This window comes from Paramacrobiotus metropolitanus, unplaced genomic scaffold (genome assembly GCF_019649055.1).
Source record: "Paramacrobiotus metropolitanus isolate TYO unplaced genomic scaffold, Prichtersi_v1.0 Parri_scaffold0000131, whole genome shotgun sequence".
Lineage (NCBI taxonomy): Eukaryota > Metazoa > Tardigrada > Eutardigrada > Parachela > Macrobiotidae > Paramacrobiotus > Paramacrobiotus metropolitanus.
In genome coordinates, this window is record NW_026570351.1 from 77,930 (window position 1) to 98,016 (window position 20,087).

The 20,087-nt window shown below is 44.8% G+C and overlaps 2 protein-coding genes across 2 annotated transcripts; one reads left to right on the forward strand and one right to left on the reverse strand.

Annotated features, from left to right (window-relative positions):
* The first annotated feature begins 320 nt into the window (after nt 1-320).
* LOC129598872 (uncharacterized) lies at nt 321-1,540 on the forward strand. The gene is made up of 2 exons (XM_055496958.1): nt 321-549; nt 864-1,540. Exons 1-2 carry the CDS (start codon nt 462-464, stop codon nt 1,313-1,315), a joined length of 540 nt encoding a protein of 179 aa, XP_055352933.1. The 5' UTR covers nt 321-461; the 3' UTR covers nt 1,316-1,540.
* Nucleotides 1,541-16,261: 14,721 nt separating this feature from the next.
* Nucleotides 16,262-17,874, reverse strand: LOC129598868 (uncharacterized). The gene is made up of 2 exons (XM_055496954.1): nt 17,630-17,874; nt 16,262-17,575 (listed from the first exon to the last, which is right to left on the reverse strand). Exons 1-2 carry the CDS (start codon nt 17,692-17,694, stop codon nt 16,579-16,581), a joined length of 1,062 nt encoding a protein of 353 aa, XP_055352929.1. The 5' UTR covers nt 17,695-17,874; the 3' UTR covers nt 16,262-16,578.
* Nucleotides 17,875-20,087: the final 2,213 nt, after the last annotated feature.

Below are 20,087 nucleotides of genomic sequence, written 5' to 3' on the forward strand. Positions count from 1 at the left end.
AGACACAAGAGCTTTAGTTCTATCGTCGCGAGTGTGCCGCGTAACACTTTCTTACTTCTGAAAATTCAGTACCGTTGTGCCAGTGTCTAGCGCGCTCGGTGAAAGTACCTTGTTTAGCTGCCATTTCTGCCTTCGGTTTGAAACTGTTTTACCACCGCACAGCTTATCACACTCGCGTGCGCTAAGCAAATTTACTCTAGCCTTCGGTGGAAAACCGAAAGTGCAGAATAAACGCAGATAGTAAACAAAAGAGATTAGAAACCAAACAGTATTACAAAAGCGGGTGGAGTGTATTCAGAGTCCGTACGCGCTCTGCAGTTGATGTCGGCGAATCGGCAATGAGTACCGAGTACACATACTATTAGATTGTAATATTAAGTACTCTTAATTGCATTTTATGCCGCAATCTCGTTTTTGCGGGCACTGCACGTCCCGTGGATCCTTCCACATGCCGAGCGTCGATGTCGAAGCCCCCCCATTGGATATTTTTTCAAAAGTTCTTCTCAGTGGGTCAAATAAGCGTCCAAGCAAAGTGTTTTAGGGAACAAGGTAGGACAAAATGATTTTTCCTTCGTTGTAACAAAAACTATTCTTAACCAGGTACAGATACATCAGCTACTTAATCCTAACACGCTAGCCATAGCCGTAATGTGCTTCATGAAAGCCGCTTGCGCAGAGTAATAACGACGTTTCTTTATTTTACGCCTAAGAAATACAGACTGTAGACAATACACTTGTACTAAACTTCTTCATTCACATGACACACGTACATCAACTTTTAACAATCTATTACATGTTTTTTTATCATGTAGCAAAAAATATCCCCATTCCAGAAAACATATTAATATAAAGTTGCTCTGCAGGCAGCGCGCAGATTACACTAGCAATGACCCTGAAATATGCAGCCTGGATGCACGGCAACGCCATCCGGCATTCCAACAACTGGAACACTACGTACACGGAGACATCAGCGGTGCTGCGTCTGGGCAGTGGCAGTCGGACCGGTGTTGTCCACCTTCCGGTGCCGGCGCCCGTGATCATCGATGATAGACGCCTGCGTTTTATGTCGGTGCTGCTGCGTTACCGGTCACGCGGCGGAGCCACCGTCACCGGCTTAAGTGTCTACGACGGAGAACGCTGTGTGACCAGCGCCTGTCTCAGCCACCAAGCGGCCAACTACGACTGCATCCGGGTGGAAGTCAAGGACCAACCGCAAGTCTTGTGGGGACCCAGTCTGACGGTGCGCATTGATTTCGGGAATAACAGTGATGCGGCGGTGGAGATCGTCTCGGCTGGAATTGATTTTAGGTGGTAATTTTACACCAGTTCCTAGTTTACTGGTTTACCAATAAACACACATTATGTACAATATTGTTTGTATGTTGTCGCCGTACCGCTTGACTCGGCATTTCAGATAAAGTTTGCTTATGCGGAGCAGGCAACTTACTGGTCATTGATAAGCGATAACTCACTTCCTTATAATTCGGTTAATATACGATACAGCACTAATACTACAGTATTGTGGCTGGTAATGAATAAATATTACAAATTTTATGTATGATTGTGCGAACTAACGAACTCTGGTTCGCTAATTCCCGTGGGCTCATGTTACTAATGCGTTTCCATCACGGGATAAAAACGTCGTTTTGGCTGATCCGACTTATCCCCAATATTTATCGTGGCAGCGTGAGTAGAATCAACTTTCTTCATACTAGTACAATTGGCGGCTAAAAGATTCTGTTTCGTCGTGACTATGTATACTTCGATAAGCGCTAGACGTTAACGTTACAGATAAAAAGCAGCGCGCTTAGACCGCACTCATTGTTCCTGCACTTCAAACACCAATCCAGCGGTACCGACACAATCATCGTTTGTTCGAAGACAAACAGAATTTGATAAAGATACAAAGCGACGGCAAAATGGTGGTTGCCATACGGTGCCGACTCTACCTGTCTTACTTCGTTTTACCAGCAACCCACGACTATGAGTGCTCAGTGAGCTTTGAATTCTTACCATCTTTTGCTCGGTTATGGCTGCTTTTGTTTGTCTTTTCATCTGTTACGGAATTGGTCGAAATTTTTATTTGGCAGTCGTAAACTGGGTTGTTTACTAAACACTGTGACACTCTTCATTGCCGACAATGCCGTATCGAGTCACGGTTATACCATATTTGGAGAAAGGTACCGAATACCCGATGATTTTTTACAGCCAGCTTGTAAGACGGTGGTTACCGGTATTTGCAATGGTATAAACATTTAGGTCACTTTTCATCCCAGTTTAAATTTTCGAAATCAGTATGTGAAACGGCGAACCCCACAGAACGTATCCGCTTAGCGGTAGTTAGCATTACCATCTGCAGGAAGAAATGTGCATTAATTTGGTGTTGAGGCCCTCTTGCTTCGCTCCGTAAAGTGCTCTGCAAGCTAAAGTGCGATTTCAGTTTAGATAAACTAGCCAACAGAATCGAATTTAAAGGTACTTTTTAAGTTAAACGAGCTCCCTGCGTTTCTTTAAGATGCAGAACATCCATACAGCTTAGGACAAAAAAGACGCATAATCCCACCCACAGCAGTCCGAACGCATGCAGCGCAGTGCGCTGTACGGCTCAGCTAAAATATCCGGTTGTCGTACAAGTGCACTTGCCACGTGCGTACGGATATCTGGGTGTGGGGTTATGCGTCTTTTTTGTCCTAAGCTGTAACTTTATACGCAGCTACAAACACTATAAGCTGAAAACAAACGTGTTACAGAGCACTTTAAGGCATGCATCAAGAGGGCCTAATACATGAACACTGTACGAGGATGCACGCAGTCAAACCGACAGTACAGTTTTTCAGCGAGACCAACCGACAACCGTGCATACAGTGCAAGCGACTGCCAACCAACCACGGATGGCTGTCACCTGTTCCCCGCATACAGTGCAAACGATACCTCCCTTTCACGGGTGACTGTTATGTGAAAAAATAATTTGCCTGGTGCGCGTGGTTGTCGGTTGGTCTGACTGAAAACATTTACAGTACTGTCGATTTGACTGCGTGCATCCTCGTACAGTACGAGTCGTTAAAGAGACTAGTCGGTGAAATAACGAATAACCACTCGTGTTCTATAGCCATCGGACGCATCGACGAGTATAACAGCTCAGTGTCCCGGGTAACAACATCCACAATACCCCCCATAGCAGCAGGCTCCGCCGCGACGGAGATAGGCAACGGGTCCATTACCGTCATTGTCATTGCCTCCTTTATTTTGGGATGCTGTCTGGTCGGGTTAGTGGCCGTGGGTTGCCGGCACATTTTCTGTCGGCGCCAGACAACCGTTAAACACCGCCGCTTTCCGTCCATTTCCAAAACGAACTCCTCCGCGGATTATGTTGTATGCTTTCCTCAGGATTGACACGTGGCCAGTTGCAAATTTGTTGTAACTGTTTTCATAAAACTAACAAAAATGTAAGAGTTTTGCACCAAGGCGGATGTGAATGATGACTGATCAGAATAGAAAGTATCTATGTTGTATGCGTGCTAGTGAAAAGATTGGTTGTCGGGAATTACCTTTGTCAGGTTCTTAAAGCAGCCACGGTCATGAGATTCCTCACTGGGTCAGTTTTTGGTTACGAAATCACTATTGCGACCCCTTTTCACCCCCGTTTTATATAGCCACCCGTATCCACACCCCGTTAAATACAGGCACCCTTTTTTACAATCAGCTGAATAAGACCACCCAGTTTTGGGTTATTATAGGCACTCTTCTCATTGCCCATTTTTATGCATCTATTTTTACTCGTAGGTATATATAAATTATATATTTCACCGATGCGATAGAAGTTCATAAACTGATCTTATTTACGACCTTTCCAGCAGGCAGAATGACAATATCAACTAAAACGTTTGGATCTTTGATATGAATTTCGTTGAGTACTGTACGTGGTCCAGTATTTCAACCTCAGCTCTGCAACCTCGGTGCGTTATTTCCGCTTTGATACGAATGTTGCAATATCATCAACACTCAACAGCAATACCTTGCCCGTTTCACTTCCCATTCGAAGTTGTACGGTTGTTATACCTGTAGCGACATCCGGACTGATAGTTATTGATCCATTGTTTTTTCTCCACTGAGCTTACAGCTATCCGTCGATTTTCTGGAATCTTCTTCCAATCTTTCCTGAATGAGCGGGTAGTTGTGACCCACAACCGTGGCGTTAATGCTTAGAACTTTCGTACGCGCACTAAATTACGCATTTCGACTACAGTATCGAACAGCTACATTGCGCATGTATTAACCGCCAAAAAGGCGCCTATAAAATACTGACTGTCTGTCCTCTTTAAGGAAATTAATTACTTAAAAAAGAGTGACGTTGTAACGGGGTGTGGAAAAAGGGTGACTATAAAAACAGGGGTGTATGGAGTGGCTATAGTGTCACACATTTAATTAAACCTTGCATTTCTTCAATTTTCTTGGTGCCGATAGCAGCTGATAAAATAGATGTTATGACATTCACCGAATATTCTATTTGTATATTACCCGGCGCGCATACTTCCTTGAGCACTGCTGTGTATGTTGTTTCAAGCACAGCCCGCAGATTTCTCGTCACGATTTCTCAAAATAATGTCCCTTACGCTATTGTGAGTATTGTAGCCGTACAAATGAGATCTGTAGTGAAGATGTCCATCTCATTGGTGCTAGTTCAACCGGAAACATCTGGATGTGTACTTGTACGAAATGATCAGTTCAACATGGATTTTCTAGACTTCCGAGATTGTCTGAATGTTCTGAAATCATTCTTGCTCTTGCCCTTGCCCTTGCTCTTCCCCAATGACTTTTCAGCTGATTAAAAATGTTTGTGCACTTTGACAATCGCGCCGGTATCGGTTAACATGTTCGCAATTGCATAATTGATTTTCGGGTAATTCGCTAACTCGTAACATCACCGACGGTCACCGACGAACCATCAAACCTCGTTTTATGATGGTACGGGTGTGTAACCCACTCCACTAGTGGCAGCTTAGAAGTTGCCGTTGCAGTATGTATTATGTACAATAATCTAACCAACCGGTAGCTTATGTGGCATTTTAAATGGTGATGGAATGCAAATCACAGTTGATTTTACATCTTCTTGTGAATCAGTTTTGCTGCCATAGTCGGCTGTACAGCTCTATGAGAGAATCGGAAGAGAAACAGAGCATTGCTAACGCAAGTAAGTACTGCTAAACAATCAGGGTGACCAATGGCTTACAATAAACAGTTTAAAAGGTAGACGTGGCCGGTTGTTAAAAAATCTCAAAGGATGGAGCCATAAAAATGACAATTAACAACGTTAATTGATGTTAATGTTAGCTGGAGGATGTGTCTCCCGCTTTTCCCCTTTCCGCCGTGTGTAGGCAGCTACCTGTGTTGGTGGCGCTGCGAGTCGCTGTGGCCGCTTAGATCAAAGCGGCCGCCGGCACTCACGCGCCTGCTTTGCTCTCGGCACTGTTTCTGTGCCCGCGTCGGGTTTTGCATTTCTTGTTCGTGTGCGCGCGAGTGATTTTGAGAACCGAGATCTTCGTCTTCCTTTATCTGCATCTTGGATTTCGGAATATTGCGCTGCTACGCACACGGGTTTTCGCGCATCTGCGATAGCTGTCGTCTAGCTACTATCTGTGCGATGGCTCAGCTCAGATGCTGCCGTCTATCGATATCTAGGTTCTGTTACCATCAGAACTGGCTATATCCTCACACGAATTTCAGACTAGCTCCTTATGCGTCATCTAAATCCGACTATATCCGAAGAGCGAAGCCAGCAGCTCGCACTAGCAGCCCTACAGAGAATCATCGGTGCGAAGGGAACAGCGGACAAGATCAACCATTGCTCAGCGAAAAAGTTACATCCGTCAACAATTATGCAAGCACCACAATCTTCTTAACTCACAGCAGTGACCACGTCCAATGGCGAGATCGGTCCATAAGCTGCAGTGGCTGCGCCTAACGAGAAGACAGGCCACCAAGGAAAGCTGCACCACTTCTGCTGACGGGAGCCTTCACTGGACGGCAGGCAAAGCAGGCCTACAGGCTACAACTATGACAGCTGTACCTCGGACAGCGAAATGCCCCTACCAACGGCGGCGCTCATTTCCGACGGGAAGTTAGGCCACTGGCGAGAGCTGCACCTTCCTCTGACGGCAACATAGGCCTCCAGTTGCAGCCGCCCCTTCCTCGGACGGCTGATAGGCCCTTACCCTCGGCGGCGCACACCTCCGTCAGCAAGCGAGAGATACACCTCCCGCGGACGGCAGTTAGGTACCCTATAAATGGCTGGCGCGCACCTTCGACGGCAAGCAGGCACAGCATCAGCGGCCGGACCTTCCTCGGATGGCAGACAGGCCCCCTCGCAACGGCGGCGCCCTCCTCTGACGGCAAGCAGGCACAGCATCAGCGGCCGGACCTTCCTCGGATGGCAGACAGGCCCCCTCGCAACGGCGGCGCCCTCCTCCGACGGCAAGCAGGCACAGCGTCAGCGGCCGGACCTTCCTTGGATGGCAGACAGGCCCCCTCGCAACGGCGGCGCACTCCTCCGACGGCAAGCAGGCACAGCATCAGCGGCCGGACCTTCCTCGGATGGCAGACAGGCCCCCTCGCAACGGCGGCGACCTCCTCCGACGGCAAGCAGGCACAGCATCAGCGGCCGGACCTTCCTCGGATGGCAGACAGGCCCCCTTGCAACGGCGGCGCCCTCCTCCGACGGCAAGCAGGCACAGCGTCAGCGGCCGGACCTTCCTCGGATGGCAGACAGGCCCCCTCGCAACGGCGGCGCCCTCCTCCGACGGCAAGCAGGCACAGCATCAGCGGCCGGACCTTCCTCGGATGGCAGACAGGCCCCCTCGCAACGGCGGCGCCCTCCTCCGACGGCAAGCAGGCACAGCATCAACGGCCGCACCTTCCTCGGACGGCAGACATGCCCTCTCGCAACGGCGGCGCCCTCCTCCGACGGCAGGCTGGCCACCAGAGACGGGTCACGGCCGCACCGTCCTCGAACCGCATCGCACCAAGACGGCCCACCAGGAACGACTGTGACCTTCGACAGCAGCAGACGACCAGCGACGACTGCACCTCCTTCGGGCGGCAGGACCCCAAAAGTCACGGCGTCGCTCTGGTCTGACGGCAAAAAGAACCACGAACGACAGCGGCGCCTTCATCGAACGGCAGATAGGCCACTTGGCAACGGCGGTGCTATCCTCCGACGGCAAGCAGGCACACCAACAACGGCGCACCTACCTCGAACGGCAAAGAGGCCCCTTGCATCTTTGCCGCTCTCTTCTGACGGTAAGCAGGCGCAGCAACGACGGTCGCAATTTCTCGGATGGCAGACAGGCCCCAACGGTCGCGCTCTCCTTCGAGGAAAAAAGGGGGCTCGCTATGAATGGGGGCGCCTTCATCGGACGGCAAGCAGGTCCCCTAACAACGGCGGCTCCCTACATTTGATGGCACTGTAGGCCTTCTACTACGGCTGCACCTTCCTGGCACGGCTAGAGAAGCCCCCAATGGCCATTGCTCCACCTTTCGGGCGGCAAGGCGGCCCACCAACTACGGCTACACGTCAAGACCGGCCTCTAACTACGGCCGCACCTACCTCCGACGGCAAAGGTAGACCTTAGCGACACGCCGACAGCTCCGCGGACGGTATGGTAGTATTTCAACTACGGCTGCACCTTCTCTTAATGCCACTTGGTGGCAAGGTATGCCACTAAGGAACGCCTGCACCTTCCTTGGGCGCCAGAGCTGATTCTTTACTGAGGCTGCGTCTACCTCTGACGTCAAGATGGAGCTGCAGTGACGGCTGCACATTTCAAGGACGGCAGACAGGCCCCATAGCACCGGCGGCGCCTGCCTCCGATGGTAAACTGCGCTGTTTCGTTGGCAAAGAAGGCACCCAACTACGCCTGTACCTCCTACGAGCAGCAAGGCGGTTCCTCCATCTTCGGCTGCACCCACTTCAGCCGGCAAGATAAGCCTCCAGCAACGGCTGTATCAACCTTCGCCGGCAAGGCGATCTTCCAACTTCGGCCACACCTAATTAGGACAACAAGGCAGGCTGCCATTGACTGCGGCAGTAACTTCAACTATACAAAGCAAGACACCAACGACAAACTGCACCATTTCTGACGATAAGGTGGACGGTCCCGTTATCTAGCATGAACAAGAATCTCCCTTCGCGACATCTGTACAGCGCAGCTCACCTGCAGCACGAACGGCTTCGGACATCCTTAACATTGACTAACAGTAAGGCCGATCAGTACAGTCACGGTTACAAGCTTTCACTGCGTAAGACAGGGCGCTCAGTCAGTCCAGTTCATGCTCTTACGATATACTCGCGCATAAGACTTGAACTCGAAAGCAAGCACGAGCAGCTTTTATACTGTTTAGCAGAGCTTACCTGACTCGTCAACGCGTTGAACGCACGCTGGATCATCTTCTGCGCCTCCTGCGCCTCCTGCGCGCCATCTGCTAAAAACTGTAGAAATGTTTTTGGAATTGTTCTCCATGTATAGTTAGCTGTCTCAGCGAATGTTTTCATAGGAAAATACGTACATACGGTAAACATACTGCCCTGTGGTTCGGCTTATTATGACCAGTATTATGTGTTTGCTCATATAATATACTGTACATATTTGGCATTACTTCTATTGCAATATCGAGACTTTGGGTAGGAGAATCTGAAGAATTTTAAAATCACGGCGAAATCTATTTGGAGTGTTCCACAAAATCATGTAAAACTTTCTTAAAAGCTAAGTGGTGCTTTACTGGAACCTTGTTCCTCGTTTATGCTGCGCACGCATAATTCCTCTTTGGTGGCGACACTGAGCTCGCCTACCACTTGAGACCCAAGAAGTCTTCAAGCTTGAAACTGCCTGCTGATGTTCTTCCATGTAGTCGAATAATATTCGGACAGCTCAGACACTTATCAGGCTAATATAAATAACAGATTTTGCAGCGCAATCAGCGTTAGCTATCGCGTTTGTCTTAAATAAACCTCTTTAGTGAGAAAAATGGTATTTATCTGGCTTGTATTGTTATTCTCCATAATCCATGCAGAAGCATGCCGGGAATCCACCGTTTACAGTTATGAGGTAGGAAAGTCACACTGTATTGGCAGTAAAAAGGCAGCAGACCATGATATATACACTATACGTTCAACAAGTTCTGGTAATCGCGTTAAGGCCAAAGTCCTTCCTCATAATTTTGTAATTATAAAGTTCGTTTAAAAAGCATTTAGGGCAGTCGATGCGCTGTGAGGCAGAAGCCATAAAGTTTATTTACGTCCACCAAAATTTTCGCAGTCACTCTACTGTCGAATGACCGTATACGTTACGCTGCCCCAAAAAACTTTTGCGCGTGTAAGATGCAGTACTTCTAGACTATGGAGAATGGGGTGGTGGTTTGGTTGACCTTTTACAGAATTTTAAGGACTTTCGCGTGCATCAAAACTCGGGCTAGTTTGGGATTTTTGTTTTCATTTTCCGTAAAGGTCAAATGTTTAAGAACTATAACATCGGATAATTCTGGGCAGAACGGGTTCACTGCATTTTTTTCACAGTTTCAAACTGTAAAGGACACAGGGTTACGAATATGTTTAATCGTATTTAGGGTTTTGAAATTCATTTATAAATTTTTGATAAAGGCTGCATACGGATATTCAAATCATTTTACTGTAACGCAAAACGATACAATATGTTGAGACTGTGGAATTTTATTTGATGTTTAATTTCACTGAATATGAATTTCACTGAATATTCATATTCAATAACAGCTTTGTCCCTTTCCTTAATGCTGCATCGACTTCTAGAATTTAGGCTAATCGGCATACTATGTTTTAGTGCATGGTTAACGCTTCGTCACTCCGCTTCGGCAGCGATAACATCCGTTTGGTCGGGGCTTTGCTTGGCCATGGCGACTGTGGCCAATCGGAGCCAAAAGTGGTAGAAACCCGGGGTGACTTGCGGGTCTTCACCGAAGCCGATATCGCGGCATCAGCAATAGTTTACCAGAAAACTTTCACGGTAAGGATTCGCTGGCGTGATTTATTTTGCTTTTGTAGCTTTTATACTAATATTAAAGATGGAGAAGTAACTTTCATTGTCACAAGAAGTGTTAAAACCTAGGAAAGAATCATGACGAGAGAGTACATTATTCCACCTTAACTACTAACCCTGTCAGCAAAACATTATTTTGCTACAGCGATGCTTGCTTGCTGTGCTGTAGTATGACAGACTGTATGTTACGGTAACTCATTGATTATTTAATTAATTATAACATTATCCTTTTCACATTCATAATTCTGGTATAATAATGTTTCGTACTACATATAAATAGTGCCGTGTTTGCCAATGCGCAAATGGAGGTGATGCGCGACGGGACTGGCCGGATAAGCTGGATTGCATGTCCCATAACCATCCTTTGAAAAACCAAAATGTTTCCGATCTGTGCCAAAAATATGCCATCGTTATACAGCCAGATGGTTTGACTTTGACGGCAGACACCACTACCGCTGCCATAACCACCGCCATAACGGCTGCCACAATCACAACGGCCAGTACTGTTACTCCTACTTGTGCTACTGTTGCTACCACAACAGTACCCCCCAAATCGCACAAGTCAGGTAAAGCGTTTAATTGGTCCCGGGTAGGCACTCGTATCACGCTCGCTGTCATACCTTGCAGGCAGGCCATACTGCCAAGGAATAATGGACATCGAAAACTACTGCTGTTGGCCTAGTCTGGCTGTGCTGGTCGACCTCGGTAAATGTATCCAGAAAACAGGCTGTCAAGAATGGAGATGGGAATACGGTTTTCAGAATTACACGGTGCGCAGCGGGGAAATCCAAGTGGGCGATGTCCCTTCTGCTTTCTGGGACAACCTTGATCCCGTTCTCCCATTATATTTTTATCAAGCACTAGACGGTTTCAGCAAGTGCAGTGGTGACTACAATCATTACCGTACCGGTATCAACGATGAGCGAGGTCACCATTGTTGGGAATGCCGTGGAAAACCAAATTTCCAGGACCTGTTCAAGAAGGGATTGACGCTCCACCCTGACTCTAATCGCTACGTGCCGGGATACACGTGCCTTCCCGATCAATGTTAAACTTAAGCTCCAAAACAACGCAGCCTCTGTTAACATTAAATTTACTGCAATTTTCAGTTGTACAACGCCTCCTTTTTTGCGTACGAGGACACGCTAAGTATGCGTGATAGACAAAAAAACCAGCGAGAATTAATCGAACACAATCTAATAGATTGTGTTCGCCATACACCGACGATAGACGGTCCGGTGTACGATACGATGGAACACCGTACCGTAATCATATCGTCGGTAATTTAGTGTTCGCTCTCATCACAGCCGACAAACGATAAACGTTATACGGTCAAATGTTGCCTCCGAAGTGAATCAGTTTTGGCAGTGGCAGCTGGCACTTTTGATGTGCTAAACTGCTTTTAGCTGTGAACCCGATGAAAACTAAAATTATAAATTTTTTTTCACACCAAAGCTGCTAGATTTGAGCACTGATGAGCGTTGTTATGAACATTTGAAGTTAAAAGCAGGCGTCTACGGAGTTCGAGTAAAAAGTTCGCGCTTAGTACTCCAACGACGCCGTAAGCTTTGCATGGTAAATTCAAATGGTTGCAAAACCGTTGGTTTTTGGACAAACTGCCCTCACTTGGTATCAAAAAACTTATTTTAACCTTGTCTTTCTTCTGATTCACTCCGTTCGTTAATCAAAACCATTCGAACTTATTCTGACACCTCAAAAGTTTCGTGATTTGGCACCTGTAGTCGTTCCAATCGATGCAATCGCCACCAAGAGCGGTTGCTATTTCGCAAGACTTAACGGTAAGCTTGACGATAGCTATGCTTTCTATCGTCAATCCTATCGTCAAACGGTCCGATAAGGGTACGCCATGATGACGTGCAAGAGCCTATCGTATATCGTACCGTATATCGTAAGCATTTTTGTGCTTGCGAACACAATCTAATATGATAACCATGCCCGGTTCGTGCAACGCGGGCAACCTCCCAGGTTTGCAGTTGCTTGTAAACACAGTAAAAATAACTGACTGAAAATTATGCAAACTTCCAACGCTCATTTCTCGTGTACTCTGGAATAGGACCATTCAACCAATATACCAGAAGACGCAGCAAAAAATAACGCGATTTTTGATACCAAATAAGTGAGAATATGCGCCAATCCAAACAGATTACAGCTATTTTCGTTTTCTCATAGACTTAGCATAGAATCCACGCTCAAGGGTAACGTGTTCCCCACACAGACTCCTGTGCTAAGTCTACGAGAAACTCAAAAAGGCTATCATATGTCTTAATCGCTATGAACTGCAACTTGTTGGGTATCAAAAATCTTGTAGATTTTTTCTGCATCTTTTGCTACATTGGTCAAATAGTTTCGTTCCATAGCACACGAAGAATTAGAGCTGGAAGTTAGCATACGCGTCTATGAAGACGAGCTGTTTACTACACAGTACGTGGACCGCCAACCCTTGGTGGCTGGGTGTGCTGCACAACACGTGATTGGTTATCATTAATTCTCGCTGGTTTTTTGGTCTATCACGTACAGATATACTTAGCGTGTCCTCGTACTCATAATAAAAATACGCACGTTATAAAGTTTTACTCTTTTACTGCTCGTTTACAGCGAACACACCCGGTAAAACGTAAATTTGGAACCGCGGATAACCGTTTGACGCCATACAACCATATTTTAAACATACGGAGGCTGAAACTTCATTTGAACAAGGTTATCGTTAAGTGACGAGCCCAGCCAAAATGTTCACGAAATTTAATTTCCTAATAATGTACGAAAAGGCAGTTCAGAGTTGCGGATAGGTGTATGAGTACTCTACTGTGCAGTAAATGGTTATAAAGTTCTGACAAACTTTTCAAATGTCTTTGCATCATGAGGACGGGATGCTTTGCGCCTTTGATGAGAGCAGTCGCAATGAAGACACAGATTTCAAGATATTTTTAGCAACAAACAGTGCAATGGTAGAAGGGTACCGCTGTATCGGTACCATAGAAAGAACCCACGGTTGCCACAAGCCGCAAGTCTAAACGGGCACTGCGCTTTTTACCGATGCAGCCAGATACAGACAGTCTGTAAGTATGATTCTTTGTGCATCACTTTCCAACAGTTCGGCTTAATTATTATGGCTTGCATTGTTTTTAATGCTCAGTTACTTGCACTGTCGGCAGTTTTTGGTTATAGAAATCGCCGAATTATAAATACACAATGAAATCTACTTGGAGTGTTCCCCAAATTATATCAGTTATAAGTGGGAAATTACTGGAATCTGCTAGGTCATTTGTGCTACACACACAGGAATCCCCCTTTCTAGCGAATGGATTTCTCTAGCCACTTGAGATCCCGGAAGATTTTAAGTGTAAAACTGGAAAGTACCGACATTCTTCCACGAAGTCGACTAAGAATCCGGCTGCTTACTGTAGATATTCCGAAATTTTGTTGAGTTCAGGATCGGCGACAGCACTTCATACCAGTTTAGTCTCTCTATAATTGCAAGTGAATCAATTTTCATATAATTATCTGTATTTATTACTAGAAATTGTATATTTTCTCCTTCGCGTACGATTTTAAATATCTGTATTATAACTTGCCTCCAGTGCTTTACAACTTTACATTATGCTGTTCTACTGCTGGTGTTGTGTGGCTAAAGGATGACATGTTGTGCCAGCATGATTGTTTGTGCAGAATGTAGGAAGTACTGTGAAGTATGAACACACTAGCAATATTCCATGTTATCTCGCAAGGTGGTGCTTTTTCTTATTGCTGTATCGTGAAAAACAAACGCTTCAAATATGAGAACCACCACAAAAGCATCCTGGATGTTCTTTTTTAAAACTTCAACCTTTCAGCGTCGTTGCAGTGTTGGAATGTCCCAGAATGTGTGTAGAGGGCCTTATCTTTTGTAAAATTGTTAGTTAGCCTTCTTATGACCATCAAATATGCCGCATTGGACAAAATTACTTGTAAAATGTACAAGCAAAACTCGTGAAAAGTCTTTATAATGAAAATACTTTCGGATGATTCGGATAATTATGCCCTGTATTAATAGTATGCTTTGATTTATTTTATTATTTTTATATCGAGCATTCTTTTGCGGTATCAGCATTCGCAGTTTCAACAAAAATAAGGCAGAATTATAAGCATACAACGAAATTTATTTGGAGTGTTCTGCAAATTGCGTACAGTTCCAAGAGGTGTAACTGGCAGTTTAGTGGAAATTTAGAGGACATTTGTGCTGCAACGGCAAAATTCTATTTTAGTAGTGGCGATCGAAACACTTAACACTTGAGATCTGTAAGTTATACAGTAGGTATGCAGTAAAGTAAATGCGTTCCGCCAGGAATTATGTGAAAGGCTTAAGGGGATCACTAGCAGTAGAAAGCGGGTTTGGGAAAACGGGAATGGTTTGAAAACGATGGCCAGATATGTATTTTCACAACTTTGACTGAACGCAGAGATGATTTAGCTACACAATGGTGTGACGCGATCCTCTCTGGCCTGTGTCTAGACCGGGCTATTCATCAAACAAAGAAAAAACTTTGAAACCAACAGCTGAATGGGAAAGTTTCTTTGTTTATGATGTAATGTACACTGTTGTGTGTGTTTCTACTAAAGCTTATATACCGAAACATGTAAAGGAAAAGTTCAAAATGTAATGTTTCAAATAAAACGCAAAAAACACTTTTCGAAAAATGTTTTTTGCAGTTATTGGGAGTTCTATCTGTTGTGCAGCATTGGAGTTCGGTATATAAGCTTTCTAGTAGAAAACACACACATCAGTGTACATTACATCATAAACAAAGAAACGTTTCCTTTCAGCTTTTGGTTTCAAAGTTTTTCTTTGTTTGATGAATAGCTCGGTCTAGACACAGGCCAGAGAGGATCGCGTCACACCATTGTGTAGCTAAATCCTCTCTGCGTTCAGTCAAAGTTGTGAAAATACATATCTGGCCATCGTTTTCAAACCAGCATGCGGTAGTAGTAGCATTATTTTCTTTGCATCCTGTATGAAATATTTTCTCATTATACTGTAGAAGGAAGAATGGGATTTATCTGGCTTTTTTTGCTGTTATCGCTAACGTATCTGGGCATCACAACACAGCAGTCCATAACGCATAAATCAGGAAAGTCGTTTAACTTGTCGGTGATCTACGTTTGAATCTGTATTGTTAAGTGTGTTTTTACTGGTGGCCTATGACAAAATACAGGGTTTTCTCAACGTACTGAATGTTTTGTTCTTCGTAGTTTGTACTTCTAATATTTGATACTTCATTAAGTAAATCGAATCGTATTTTCTTCTCATCCGGTGTGCTCATCGGTTTGTTTAACAGATAGTTATTATATCTTGCAGGTCTACCATACTGCGAGGGAATAACGGACATCGACAACTACTGCTGTGTGTCTCTGGCCGTGCTGGTCAACAAAACTGAATGCCTGCAGAAAGCAGGCTGTAAAGGGTTCAACTGGGACGTGGATCCTGATTTACCTGAATATCCAAAGGTTACCGCTGCGCAAGTGGAAGTGAGTGATGTCTCACCGGCTGCTTGGGACGCTCTGGACGCAGTTTCCCTGTCACTTTTCGAGGACGGAAGGAGAGCTCTGGATGGATGCAGTGGAGACTTCAGTCCACCACTTCGGTACAAGGAGCGCTGTGAGCGTTGTCGTAATAATCAGTTCAATTTCCTGAGGCTTTTCCACAGAGGGCTTACGAAGCTGGGTAGAGGATACGGAGACTACGCGAAAGCACGCAAGTGCCATCCGAATATTGACTACTGTCCTTAGCCTTAACCAAGCCGAATGCAATTTAGCGCGAGTTTGTATTAGAACGTATTAAAGCTGCTATTCACGGTACTGAGTGTATAGTGTATACATGTACCATCCGCGACGCCGCGATGGCCACCATGCTGTAAACCCGACTGCGCCTTCGTGGCTCTACGCAGCCTTTTTCAAACTATTTTATACCTGAGAATTGTGAAAAATGATATCATTAGAAATTAAATGCCACCGGTTGAAAAGCAACAGAGGGGCTCTATGGACGTTCTATGTGTAGATTGTTCACGAGACCTGTCAGCGGCTAATGATCTCACGGTTTCTATAACCATACAACATATGCGGCACCGTTTTATATGCCCGAACCAGTAGAATAGTGTTTAATACGCGCATAACAGCACATAACAGCGTTTACTGCATAACATTCTCGTACTGTCGTACAAAACAGCTTTTAGTGCAGCTCTGCAAAAGATCCTCAAAACGTTTGCAGCTGCATCTGCTAGTTACGGTTTGTCTTTATGCAAGGTACAGCCGGCAATCATATCTATAATCTATGTAATCGTGTCCATACTAGATTCTTAACAGTATCTAATGAAATTATACGTCGCTTCTATTAGTACGTAGTGGGGTCGCTAGGAATGAAAACATATTTGTGAGTCATGGACCATGGTAGCACCCCAGTGTCAACATTAACAGGCACAAGACAATGACTACCGTATTGATGCCATAACACAGAATTCTGCTAGCATGGTCCATAGCAAGATGTGTTATAAGAAAACACCGAACCCACGCGTGCGCTATTGTACGTCAAATTACGGGCACAATCCACACTGAGCACTGCGGGCGCCAGTTTGATGGTATTAACAATCGGTGTGCGATAGTTCCCCACAACCGACACCTCGCCTTCCTCTTTACCGTCCGTAAGATAAGGTCTCCGCTTGAGAAAATTGCGGAACCACGCCAACGAGCAGTCACAGTGGATGCGGCGCACTTTCTCAATGTCCGCATCGGTCAGTGTGACCATCTGTTGCCGTCTCGGCGGGTTCGGATATTCCTGGATTCTGCGTAGTTCGTACACAATTCCATCTTCCAGTACCAGGCTATCCAGGTGCAGCAAATCGGTGAAAGTGTACTCTTCCAATGTTTCGATAGTAAACATGTAGAACGTGATCATCCGGACCGCCGGGATGCGTGCGAAGTCCCGCTTTTTAATTACCATATTGAAGCAGTTCTCCATGCGCAGCCGCACTAGATTTGGCAGCGGTCCGGCATCGTACAGTTTAGCGGTGGTGATCGTTGTGGCGCATTTTTCTATCACCAGGTCGATCACCTGGTGACGCACAGGATCCATGACGTCATGATGCAGAAGATCTTCCATATCCGCGAACTCCCTTACTTCCAAGGTTACAGCGCGGTTGGGACTGGTGATCTTGATGTTCTTGGTTACTTGAGCAAAGTTTGTGCGGTTCGCCCACGCACACCCAGCTCTTAGATACGTTCGCGAAAACAATGGGTAACTTAGGGAGTGGTCCTCGTCGCATTCTTGCACCATAAAAACCGGATTGCAAAGAATTGTCGAGTTCTTACTAAAAGCAAGATACGCCAGACACTCCGCTTTGGTCAGGTTGTCCGTGCGAAAAGCGAATGGGGCCGGCACAACCGATGCGTCAAGAGAAGCACTGGGTTGCGTTACTTTGTGGCAGTCCACTTCAAGATCCCCAACATTAGTGGCAACTTCTCTGAAAAACATTGTCTTTTTACGGCAGTCATGCTACAGTTAATGGTTTTCTTACCTGAAACTACGGCACCAGGCAAAGCAAAACGAAGCAATAACAGCAGAAATATGCAATAAATTCATTGTACCGATTTTCTACGAGTATAACTACTGTATTCGTATAACTACTGTTTACTGTATTAATAAAAAAAACTTGAAGAAGTGCTTCTCTTTTCAGGTGCCGTTTCTTAATACTTGTCGCTACCTTTCTCTCTTCTAAGCTAACGCGCCAGTCTTAATGAGTTAGAATGACTTCGGCGTAAGTAAAACATACTTGCTGATGTTTTGATAAAGCCAATAAAATTTGTTCTTCAGATCAAATGCAGTCTTCACATTCAATGTATAAAGATTTAGCAGATAGGGCTAGGCTGCACAGCCATATCTGTTCGATCCGTTACATTTCAGGCAGACGCGATTTAATCGATTTTGACAGTTTTCTCGAACATATTAGCTGTTCGTCTGCTTCCACTGGAACTTTTAAACCTAAAATGCTGTTCCACCGCTTGAACCTTCAGTTCTGTAGCTGTATACTGGCAGTTGTGTAGTTGCTAAAAGCAGATACCTACTGACAAAATGCACGTTCCGGGTTTGACCACTCACAGCTATTTTACCTGGTAGCACGACAACTCTGTGACCTTCATTTCGCTGCCCGACAGTTTGATGACCGACTTGTTGCTGACTACCACAACTTGCTGACCGACAAATCGCTGACCGACAGTTCGCTTTTTTACAAACTGGCTGACCGACATCTTGCTGAAACTAATTTGCTGAACGACATCTTACTTGTCGGTCAGCGAAATGTCGGTAATCGACAACTCGCTGACCGACAACTTGTAGAAGACGAAAACTTGCTGAGCGACAATTCGCTGACCAGTTCAACGCACATTAGCGATATTTACGCGAAAACTAGAATCTTCGTTGGTTTCGCAAAAAGGAAGCAATAGTATGATAGTTATGACTGAAATATAACCTTTTTTGCCATTTATTACGGCGTATTAAGTTAACGAGTATGTTATCGTCTCAGCCAGTATTAATTATTTATTAATAACTGTTGAAATGTTTTAATAATTACACCCATTTCTTAGGTTTCCTAGGTTTCTTAGGTTTCTTTGGTTTCTTAATTTTCTAAGGTTCTTTTAGGTTTCTTAGGTTTCTTAGGTTTCTTAGGTTTCTTAGGTTTCTTAGGTTTCTTAGGTTTCTTAGGTTTCTTAGGTTTCTTAGGTTTCTTAGGTTTCTTAGGTTTCTTAGGTTTCTTAGGTTTCTTAGGTTTCTTAGGTTTCTTAGGTTTCTCAGGTTTCTTAGGTTTCTTAGGTTTCTTAGGTTTCTTAGGTTTCTCAGGTTTCTCAGGTTTTTTTGGTTTCTTAGGTTTCTTTGGTTTCTTAGGTTTTCAGGTTTTTGAGGTTTCTTAGGTTCCTAAGTTTTTTTCTGTTTCATAGGTGTTTTATGAAATTCAATCGTACGCGCTCACAGAAAAAAGGAGAAATGGACGACTGGAATGGTCAGATTGCTGCATATGCCGGCAGCTGTTAATAACAGGAGAATTGGTTGTGGTATCCGATCATAATCACCCAAATTGAGGGTACCGTTGAGAGAGCGGAAATGTTTAATCGACTATTGTTTCTTAAAATGTTTTTAAAACGTGTTTAGGTGAAGGTATGAAATAAAAAACGCGTGATTAAAAAATTGAGTTTCACAAGGATTTGATGGGTAACAAATTAAATTTGTGGTCAGCGAGTTGTCGGTATTTTCATAAAACGTCTGCCAGTAAAACGTCGGTCAACAATTTAGTAAGGAAGCAAATTGTCGGGTAAGCATTCTGTCAGTCAGCAAAATGTCGTCAGCAAATCGTCGGTGTCAGCGAACTGTCGTTCAGCAAAATGTCGTTCAGCGATTTGTTGTTTCAACAAACTGTCGGGTCAACATTTTGTCGGTCAGCAAATAGTCGTCAGCAAGTTGTCGGTCAGCAAGATGACCGTCAGCGAGTTGTCGGTGTGCCATTTTACCTTTGGTTTTCATCGCCTCTTTATTTTTTCAATGAAGACCGGCCAGTTGTCATGCGACAATTCTATTTCAAACCGACTCATTCAGAGTTAAATTTGGACTGCTTGCACTTTAATTGACTCGTTATTTGTCGATAGAAGCATGAAGGAAAGAACACTCTGTAGGAGAAGGTTCAAAAACAGATCGGGAATTTCGGTAAACCTTTTTAGAAAGAATTAGAAAACGCATTTCGCTGCCATTGCGTGTGGTTGCAGTAATCCATGCGCCGAAATATGGTTTGCTTTTATATCATATTTCCCAAATCGTTTAAGTTTGACTTTTTCGTTTCACTTTGCTTTTATGTTTTATCACTGATGTTTGACATTTATGTTACCCGCACTTCATTGTTCCACAGTGAAATGTAGAGGAAATGCCTTATGAAATGAAGGTCGACTTATTATGAGTTATGACCAGTAACGCAGTTTTGCTCACGTAAT